General features: G+C 37.9%; 2 protein-coding genes across 3 annotated transcripts; one reads left to right on the top strand and one right to left on the bottom strand.

Annotated features, from left to right (window-relative positions):
• Positions 1-315: 315 nt before the first annotated feature.
• Positions 316-2359, top strand: LOC112166385 (UDP-glycosyltransferase 86A1). The gene is made up of 3 exons (XM_024303229.2): positions 316-867; positions 946-1869; positions 2219-2359. Exons 1-2 carry the CDS (start codon positions 339-341, stop codon positions 1845-1847), a joined length of 1431 nt encoding a protein of 476 aa, XP_024158997.1. The 5' UTR covers positions 316-338; the 3' UTR covers positions 1848-1869; positions 2219-2359.
• Positions 2032-9982, bottom strand: LOC112166384 (ABC transporter G family member 3). Of its 2 annotated transcripts, XM_040506719.1 has the most exons (13): positions 9847-9982; positions 8515-9120; positions 8326-8405; positions 6921-7207; positions 6255-6426; positions 5905-6018; positions 5526-5654; positions 5113-5304; positions 3989-4075; positions 3066-3338; positions 2677-2784; positions 2381-2428; positions 2032-2277 (listed from the first exon to the last, which is right to left on the bottom strand). In XM_040506719.1, the coding sequence occupies exons 2-13, from the start codon at positions 8984-8986 to the stop codon at positions 2167-2169; spliced, it is 2073 nt and encodes a 690-aa protein (XP_040362653.1). In that variant the 5' UTR covers positions 8987-9120; positions 9847-9982; the 3' UTR covers positions 2032-2166. The 2 variants fall into 2 exon arrangements, with proteins under 2 accessions (XP_040362653.1, XP_024158995.1); XM_024303227.2 differs by having other exon boundaries at positions 2032-2428.
• Between the last annotated feature and the right edge of the window lie 1066 nt (positions 9983-11048).

Genomic DNA, 11048 nt, shown 5'->3' on the forward strand with positions numbered 1-11048 from the left:
TGAAACCTGCGCCCGAACGGTTGTTTGGCTTAATAGCATGAACCTGACAGTTTAGGCTAATTGTAATTTGCTGTTTTCAAGTGGGGAGTGTTGCTTTACACAAGCTTAATTGAGCATGGAAAACATAATTCCAAATGCAAATATAACTACATGCAGGTCTAAACGGCCACTACTCTTACATATCGTCCATTTCAAATGTTCTTCCTCCACGCATATTAATGTCCGCAAACAAAGGTGAATTCAATCATTCCTAGGCCATGTGTAGTCAAAGCCCCCTATAACTTTGGGGATCATAGCCATAACATCCGAAAAAAAACCACTCTAATGAGGCTCCCTCAATGGCAGAATCAGATAATCAAAAGCCTCACGCCATCTTCATCCCCTACCCTCTCCAAGGCCATGTAATTCCATCAGTCGAGTTAGCCATCAAGCTCGCATCACGCGGCTTCAAGATCACCTTCGTCAACACCCAATCCATCCACCACCATACCTCGAAAGCACAGCCGAAAACCGGAGGCGACCTCTTTGCCGCCGCACGTGAAGCCGGGCACGATATAGACTACACCACGGTCTCCGATGGCCTCCCCGTTGAGTTTGACCGCTCCCTCAACCACGACCAGTTCATGGCCTCTTTGTTGCACGTGTTTTCCGCGCACGTCGATGACGTGGTCGGGAAACTTGTCAAGTCCTCGGCGAGCACCGTACCTGTTACTTGTCTGATTGCCGATACTTTCTTCGTGTGGCCGGGCAAGGTTGCTAAGAAGTTTGATCTGCTTTATGTTTCGTTTTGGACGGAGCCTGCTTTGGTTTATTCACTCTATTATCACGTTGATCTTCTTCGGAGAAATGGTCATTTTGCATGTCATGGTAAGTTACGTACTGAAGCTTCATGTTAATTCTTGAAGCTGATGTTCATGGTTAAACTTAGCTTGTGTCTTTTGTTAGATGTGCGGGAGGACAACATAGATTACATACCTGGAGTGAAATCAATTGATCCCAGTGACATGATGTCCTATCTTCAAGAAACTGATATAACAACTGTGTGCCACCAGATCATTCTCAATGCCTTCAAGGACGTTAGAGGAGCACATTATGTCCTATGCAACACAGCGCAGGAGATCGAATCCGAGACCATCGCACCCCTCCATGGCAAGATCCCCTTCTATGCAATTGGTCCTATTTTTCCCAACAGTTTCAACAAGAGCATCGTTGCGACTAGTCTGTGGTCCGAGTCGGACTGCAGTCAGTGGCTGAACACCAAACCCAATGGCTCAGTATTGTACGTCTCATTTGGTAGCTATGCACATGTCTCCAAATGTGACCTTACAGAGATAGCTAATGGACTTGAACTCAGCAAAGTGAACTTTGTTTGGGTGCTCCGGCCGGATATTGTTAGCTCGGAGGACACAGATCCGCTGCCCTCTGGCTTTAAAGAGCGGATTAGTGACCGGGCTATTATTATTCCGTGGTGCTGTCAGAAGTCGGTCTTGGCGCACCCGGCTATAGGAGGGTTTTTGACCCATTGTGGGTGGAATTCTACATTGGAAAGTATTTGGTGTGGTGTACCATTGTTGTGTTTCCCTTTACTTACTGATCAATTCACCAACAGAAAACTAATAGTTGATGATTGGAAGGTTGGGATTAATTTATGCGATCGGAAAGTGGTCAGGAGTGAGGGTGTTTCAAAGAAAATCAACCATTTGATGGATGAGAAATCAGGGGATGAGTTCAGGAAAGCAGTTGCCAAGGTTAGGAAGACATTGGAAGATGCATTGACACCCAATGGATCATCTGAGAGAAATATAGACACTTTCATCAACGACCTAAAGACCAGGATTCGGAAGTAAAAAGATTTTGAGTGATATTAACGTAAGTATAAGTCACTGTTTATAGTCGTTCATTTTCTGTATAATCTGCATAGTATAAGTCACTTTCCTCGCCTGTATTTACAAAAATTATTACAACAGCAAGAATGATACTCAGCTCAACAAAAACAAATTTAAGAGGACTCCCAAGAAGTTGACAGCAGTAGAAAATAACAGCAGAATCTGCTTCCTGAAGTGTTAACCATATCATTAATACTTCATCAACGGTTTTTCCAAGGCAAAATTGCATATGCCAGAGACAATTTTACAAAATGAGAACCAAATAAAGCACATGGCAACTTCATTCATCTCGCATTGTTCGTATCCTGATTACACTTGAAAATCTTATACAGGAACTCCTTTTTCCCAACTCGAAAGTACAGCAAACCAAAGACGAGAATACGATACCCAACTGCCATTAGAAACAAGACCAATAAATTTTCCCACTTGGAATTACTGTCCATAGAGATGTCGTATGCACTTCGAAGCGCTTGATACCCAGAGATGGTCCGTACCTGCCCAACTGCAAAGGAAGTCCCAAGGTACTCATTCTCCAACAGCCCCTATTACATGTTGAAGGTAACTGATTATTATTCAGTAGGAGATATTGAAATTAGCCAATTAGTTCCTGAATACAAATTACTTGAACTACAAATGTGAAGAAAACATAGCAATGCTCTTCTTTTTGTTTTTGTTTTGTTCTCTTTCTTTCTGGCCAAATTTGAGAAACTCATTGAACAAGGTAGCTTAAAACAGATTTTTTTTTCGTTTCTATTTCCCAGTATTGTTAGGCACAGATGAAACCTCTTGCCTGTATAGAGTAGGTGTGGAAAGCAATATAGGATATTGGATATGTCCACACTGGTTTGGGCAAAGCATTTCGAATTCTGAAATAACCCGCAGATAGCATCATTATCACCTGAAATGTGTATACTTTCAGTGTAAGATTAGAGAAGCCTAGGAAATTAACAACAAAATATAAAATTACACCACATTAGAAAATAATTCACTAAAACAAAAATCATTTTCTCTCATCACTTGCTATTAAACACCACAAGCGCTTATACAGCAATATAAATTACTATCTCTTTTTGGAGAGGGGGAGTGGTCTATACTTAATCAAAGGCAAGATGGCCCAATACTGAACATGTTGAAAGAGGAAATTTTAGGTAAGATCTTCATTGAGATAGAAGAACTTACTTGTACGGATAGTAGAGTCAGGGTGCTCCAATAAACATCTTGCCATAAAGAAACAACAACTAGCATCAATCCTTCATTTACTAAGAGGCACATGAAGAAATTTAGCACGAAGTACATCAACAAGCTGAACTCATCACGCAATCCTATAAGGAAGTAGAAGACGAGACTTGATGAAATAGAGATGAGAAACAGGAATGGGATACTAGAGAGAAGCTGCCCAACTAAAAAGACTAGTGCCCCCAAGTGTTGATTTGATTCTTCACTCGCATATATCTGCACATAAAATAACAGTTTGATCAGAACAAACATTCAAATGAACCTAAGCCAATCAATTACATTACTAATTATAGTCCAAGTTTTATAAAGATGAGAAGCCTTCATTACTAATATCAATTTTTTTTTTTTTTTGCACATCATATATATCTCCTTATATAACAAGACCCATATACTGCCATGTCACATTTGAAGAAACTGATGTACTGAATTAACCCACATCCATATATGCCCCAGTTTGCATATATTTATTTCTGAGATCATCATGTAAGAGATACAAGGATCTTATATGCAAGCCTGGAATAATTCACCACAGTTAAAGAAAGTTCACAATTTCCTTGTGAACACCCGTCAAGTATTGATATATACCTATTACCATAATTCTTGAAATACCTTTAAAACTGCAAAAGTTCAAACAGAAAGAACAATCCTATTGGAGGCTAATCACAGTTCACAGATGACTACACTTCCAAACAAACAACCATAACATTTCGGTTTCAGCCGTAACAAACCATAAGACCACCATAAATTCGTAATATTAATGTACGAGACATTTTGCTTTTGCTTTCCATATTCAACCATAACTTGGCAGAATTTCACACTCCTTTATAACCAATTAGAGAAAGAACAGAAATCTGTGTTACTGTTACCTTGACTTCTTTCATAATTGCAGGTACTCCAGCAATGCTTAGTAGTGCAGTAAATGAAACAAACACAAATATGGCTGCAACTCTGGTCTGCATAGAAAAGGTAAAGAACAAAAAAGAGTCAGATGCCACAGAAGCAAACAGATATTGTGGATGCATGTGATATGAAAACAGTAAGCAACATTTTCCGGAAAAAAAAAAATTGAAAAAAAAAACTTATTTGTGTTTGATATAAAAAGTTTAGCATTATGAAGGGAATAATTCATGAAATAATCAGTGAATAGATTTCTGTAGCATGTAGTAATTGGTTGAACTAAAACCCAACGATGCTAAAACAAAACAAATCAAATTACACTCCAACTGTTATTAGCATATGAAAGGTGAAGAAAAAGAAAACTAATCTCTGATGCAACACAAGCAAACAAGAACATGTCCAAAACCAGTAACAGGTAATTATTATATGTTTGATATGAACAGCTCATAATTAATTAAGGAATATTAAGAGAAACGATTAACAGATTTTGCTATAGCCATACAAGCGTGCTAATTTCATGCAGTCCAATTAATTGGAGGTTTAGAACAAGCAGAGCAGTCCATCAAATCTTACTTTGAAACATCCTTGCAGTATCTGAATCCTATAGGTAGCCTCAAGGTCACAAGGTGACAACTGACAAGGCAGTTGGGTTTAGGGTTTTTTCAGAATCTCCTTCCATAAGTACAGAGGGACCAATCACGAGCACCAGTAACAAATTTTACAAAGGCCATAATAAAATAGTGGTACTCTAATTTTTTGTTAGCAATAAATTCTGGTATTCATTAAAAAAATTAATAAAACTAGAACTGATTGATCTTAAGATGAGGCACCAGACTGGACATGTTACATATGGTGATTATAAGACACAAATTCTGCTATATTACTAAAATGAAAACATAAGAATTATGAAGGAATATTTCTTATTGGGGAAACATGAGAGGTAAAGCTGATGCTATACGTGACCTTTGTATCAGTGTTTACTAGTAGTGGTTCAATTACAAAAAGTTTTCATTAAACGAAAATTAAAGAGGGGAAACATCTGGCAAAAGATGCCAGTGATATCCTGTTCTAAAAGTGATATTAAGATACTCACCACAACTGAAGACAAAGAATGCCCTAAGCCAGAAAATGCTGTACCAACAGAGAGCGTAAAAATGATACAAAGAATAAGTCGAAGCCAGTAGTATTTCCATTCCCTTGACATTATCAATAACGATCTCCAAGTTAAGACTGCTATCCGTGTAGCACTGCCAGCTTTTCCCTTGCTTTTAAGTAATGGACCTTCCTGTTGAAGCATGTGCATATTGGAAGTCAACAAAAACCATAGAACCTATCATACTCTTTCAATATATGCATACTAAGTATGTATATATATGGACCACAAATTAGGGACTGCAAGATGAATAATGAGACACTAGTAGTTATGATGGACAAAATCGAAGCTGCAAGTGTGTGCAGGCACCCAGAATTAATTGTGTATTAGATAATAAAATGTCAAAGTTGTACCTTCTCTGTGAGTCTTAGTATCATATTTTCAACAGCAGCAGCATCAGCTGATGATCTATAAGTTGCTTCAAGGGTGCGTATTGCCACAGCCGTGTCCATGTTTACAGATGAGAAGTCCCCATTGTCATCCTGTCATCATGTTGCAGTCAAGGCATATGTCACAAAGTAATACTGGTAAATGTCTACCTAAAGTTTAAGATGTAATTTATAGTCCCACAAATATCATGGTAATTGTATACAAAGTCCAAGTCAAAATACAGGATCAAAATTTTTTTTGAATCAATTAGTGTACTGTTTTATTATAGCAAAAGTTTTACAAGGCATCGTTAATGCAATTCAAGCAATAAAAATCAATAAACTGTGACCTGCAAGCATTTACCTGCCAGTTCTTGCACATTGCAATGATCCTATCAAAATCTGTATTTATTGCACGCAGAAAGTGATCGGAAGGACTTTGCATAATCGGACAAGGAAATCCAGCATTTGAGAAGTGCTTCATCATCATAAGATAATTAATTTAGTACTTCTTTACAAAGCTAAATTACCTTCCAAAATGATAAAGCGTAGAAAATGAGCTTCCAGAACTTTAAAACATAATCAGTTTCCAAAAATGTTGTCAAAATGAAACATGTGACACTAACAAGGAATTAAGGTTGTCAAAAAAATTTATGACTTGCATAGTTCATGTTCAGCTGGTCCAATTTTAAATTTCGATACAAAATAACTTACCTGCAAGCAAGACAATGTTTCTCCAAAGAAAAGGGTATTTCCATTAGAAAGCAGACAAATCCTGTCAAATAGGCCAAACACTTCTGTGCTGCTCTGGTAAATGGTAAATATAAGAGTACAACCTGTACTTGCAAGCTTCTTCAATGTAACCATCATCAGAAGTGCAGAGACACTGAAATGTAAAAATACTTCAGTTATGGTACTGCAAGAAGCAAATAATTTGCCATAGAAACGCAATTGTTGACAAGCATGCAGTAGCTGTTGTAAGTATCTATGGGTAAATGAGACCTAATAATCAATTCAGTGATTCTGCAAGATCTCTTAAAACATGAATACTGCAATAATTTAATGATTGCTGGTTACATTAGCCAAATGATTGTTGGGTACAATTGCATCAAGTAGATGCTGTACCATACCCAAACTTTTTATATTTCAGAATTCAGACCACTTGACCACTTGCAATTTCTTGAATAACATAGTGCAACTGGGTCAAATGCTCCCATGGGAATAAGTTGGTTGCTTGAATTATACAAAAATACTCAAAAACTTTTAATAGTGCTTCAGGTCAAGCCATGCTATTAGATAACTATACATAGGGCTGTGCACCGTGGAATTCATAGAATCCAGATAGAATCCAGGGACAGGGTGAAGCAGAATAACATTTACCTATCAAGGTGATAAAGAGGCTCATCTATGAATAAAACATGAGGCCTCATCACAAGCTCTCGGGCAATGCTAACGCGCCTTCTCTCTCCATTAGGAAGGCCTTTCATATAACAGTGGCCACCTATCAATCTGTTTGCATAATCACCCAGTGACATGGCATGAATAGCGTCCTCTACTACACTCTTTTTCTGACAAAAGAAACCAGGAAGCTGAAGGAGTGCCGAATAATACAGAAACTCCCGAACAGTGAGAGATCCAATTAAATTTATTTCCCTCTTAACAAAACCCTGCAAATTGGATTAACAAACGAACATCAAGCAAGAGACCAGATGCAGAGTCAAAACCAACCAAAACAATGATCGTTTTACTGCATTACATCATAATGGACTACATTTCTTAGACAACCACTGGACCCCAAAAGCTTAAGTTTCCAAGCCAACAACCAAATGTCAAACTTACACCCTCCCAAACAACCTGCAGGGGAGAGGCAGAGAGATAAATGCAGAATAACACATATAGGTTAAGCCCCACCTTTAAAAGTTTTGGAATCATGTATTTCATATAACGAGAATATTTATCAAGAGCTCCACCTAAAGGAGGCAACAAATAATAATTCAAGAAGAAGGTGTGAAAACTAACTTTCAGGAAAACATAAAGTTCAAAGGGCAAAACTCTAAGCTCCAGTCGAGAAGAGTAGAAACTCATGACGTCGACGAGGCTCCATGGGACACGACCACAAGCTAGGTTTTAAATGCACATTAACAGAGGCTGGGTTCAAGACCTGACTTCATGCTAACTCAGAACTAAACTGACCCAATCAGGCCAGCATAGGGATTATTCATTTGTTATGCCTTGCTCTAATATTACTTTTATATAGACTTCAGATTACCAATCTCTAAAGATGACTTACTCACAAAAAGGATAAGTATTTAAACATGATATCAGATCATACAGCCACTACAAAGTAAAATAGAATTCTTCCCATTATTAATTACTGAAATTTCAGAATCAAATATTCTGAAGAAAAAAGCCCATGTCACAGTGACTAATGTCAAACAACTGAAATTTTATCACACTGAACTAATTAGACAGCATATGGTAACATAATCAGTTGATGACTTGAACAACCAACCTCACAAGTAAGCACAATCGAGTGGGTGATAGAAACCACAGAAAAGCAATAAGTGGAAGAATGATGACACACACACAATGTATCAAACGATTGGGCTTCATTTGATAATGATGAATCAATTTGCAAAGCAAACATGCTACATTAAAATCAGATATGAATTTTAAATAAATCCCAAGATTAATTGAGTAATAGTAGGATAAGATATAGAAGAACGCATCAGTTGGAAAGTGCATAAAACACAGAACAGAAATGTAATGGTAATGTGAAACTTACATATGAACCATATGGCATCGATGATTTCGCACCGTTTACAAACACTTCACCGTACATTTTGGCTGATTGAGGCAGTCTTCCTAGAGCAATGCAAACAAGCATTAATACTTGGCACTTATGCATCCAAAGATAAGAAAAAGACAGAACTCTAAATGCTAAATTTTGTAGTAACAGTGCGTGTTTGAAGACCTGCAAGTGCTCTTAGTAGTGTGGACTTCCCCGATTTAGCAGGACCCATAATTACTGTTATAGTTCCTGGCAATGCATAACCATTTGAACTCTTCACAACCCTCTCAGAGTACTTTCTTTTTCCTTTTATTGTAACAGTCAAGTCCTTCCACACAAGTGAAGCCCCTGCAATCTTTCTCACTACAGTTGCACCGTCCGGTAATGGTGGGGATGGCAAGGACCCACTATTGAGCTTTGAAAGTGATGGGGAGACCGGAGTGGTTGCAATGTTGATGGAGTCACCTCCTTCTTCCACCCTAACATCAACATCTGTATCCTCCCATTCAGGTGAATCTTCAAATGAGATTGGTTGTCTGAGCGAACCAGGTTTGCGCAAGTAGAAAAAATTACTTGAGGGCACCCTACTTGCTGGACTGCTTGCTGATGATGAAGAAGACCTATAATTATCTGACTGTGACTGTATTTCTTCCATTATCTTCTCCCAGATAAGAAGACTTCAATTCATTCTACAATAACTTTTGTAGCGGCAACGAGCTTGAATAACTAGACTAACACAATTGTCAAACTCTGTTATCAAGAGCCACTGCCAAATCTTTGCCTGTCAAGCTGTGGGAAAAGAATCACTATATAAGAACCCGAAAGAACTGATCAAATGCAAAGCTAAACTTGATATGGAAAAACCACATTGAAAGGACTTTAACAGCAGATTTGAAAACTTTGTCTTCAAAACTTTCCCTAAAGGGCAATTTCCATTATTGTGTGTGAAATGCCCCGAAATCAAAACACGAACCATCAAGCTCCAAAGTTGTTTTTCCTCATTTATATCTCAATTCTAAGAAACAACAACGTGAATGTGAAACAATATCTACATTTTAAGCAACCAATGAAACAAAACTGAAAGAGGGAAAACAATCCATTTACTTTCTGTATCCAAGACCCACGTCCATTTTCTCTATTTCACATAAACCCCAAATACAGAATGCTTTGTTGGGTAGCTGAAAACCTAACAATGAACAACAAAATTGAAAGGATAGGAACCCTGAATCCTAGTATTCTTATTCACTCAACTGAGACCGTAGCAAACAAAGCATTCCCTCTTTCAACAGTGCTTAAAAGAACCCACTTTGGTAAACTTAAGCTCCCTTCCTCTGGAAAAAAAAAAGATCAAAACAGCACCAAAAGCACTAAACCCATAAATGTGTGTGTGTACTGTTTGTGTTCATTTTTTATTAAATTTTCTCAGATACCAAACAGAAACAGAAGCTGAAACCCAAATCCAACTTACTTCGAACAGTTACAGTAAAAGCAGTAGAGCATAGAGAGAAGACAAACCTGGATCTGAGTGAGAGCTTCTAGTAGTGTAACAGTGAGAGAGAGCCAGACAGACAGAACAAACAAGTTTAATCAGTGGATTATTTAACACGCTTTTTTCGGGTTTATGTCTTTGCATCTCTCACTTTATCTTTTTTTTTCTTTTTTTTTTTCCTCTTTTTTTTTTTTTTTTTTTTTTTATTCTTTTGCTTTCTACGTGTTTTCTTATTTTCTAATCCAACACAATTTCTTGTAGTAATCATTCATTGGGGGCATCCAACACGCTTTCTTTTCAAGTCCAGCCTCATCCCATGAAATGAAGTAATATTTCCGTCAAGTAAAGGTTTCAAAAGAAATGTAACGCAACATGCTCCTAATCATACTCCTAATCATCTCCAATCGTACACACTCTCACAACATGCTTGATGCACTTTCACGTGTCATGCGACATGACCAAAGTACCTATGTGGACTGAAGCCACCACACGAGATTGGGGATTGCTAGCGCGTTCTGGTGCGGAAGGTTACAAGATTTCACGAAACCTTTAGACCTCAAATGTCTAGTGTTTCAAGGCGTCTTCAGAGTCAAAGACCAAACCTAGTGTGAGCTGCTAGGCCTTCTTAGCGTCTGCAACTGCTTGCAGGGTTTAAAAAGCTTGCATCATGGTGGTTCACACTTATGGTGAGGACGGTGGTCAAGTGACAGCATCCTCCATATGGGATCGCCTGAAATGTAATGTAGATGGCGCATTTGTGAGTGGTGATCGATGTTTATGGTAAAATTGGTGGAGTAGTCAAAGATGGGAATGCATGGTTAACACATCTCTCTAGAGTCTCCAATGTTTTTATTTTTATTTTTTTATATTTTTTATTTTAGATAAAAAGACGACAATCTTTATTGAATGATCAAATAGATAACAGTTACAATGTGAGAGTCCAATTTCCCGAACATTTGTAGGAACAACGTACACCTACCCAAGAAACACCTAACCGAGAATGTGAAGCTTGATTTCACATTTTTTGTCTCCCGTCTTATTAGTTGTAAATCAACTTATACTTGCATGTTGTCTCCCATTTCTAGGCTGAATCAGCTTATTGGGACCTTTGCAAGCCCTGTTGTCCACTATAATGACTCAATTTCTGCTTGGTTTCTTTTCCTTTTCAATAAAATTATTGACATTTTCCCTAAAAAAGGGAAAGAAAAAAAAAAGAGCATCTCGGTGA

The sequence above is a fragment of the Rosa chinensis genome, chromosome 5, assembly GCF_002994745.2.
Source record: "Rosa chinensis cultivar Old Blush chromosome 5, RchiOBHm-V2, whole genome shotgun sequence".
Taxonomy (NCBI): Eukaryota; Viridiplantae; Streptophyta; class Magnoliopsida; order Rosales; family Rosaceae; genus Rosa; species Rosa chinensis.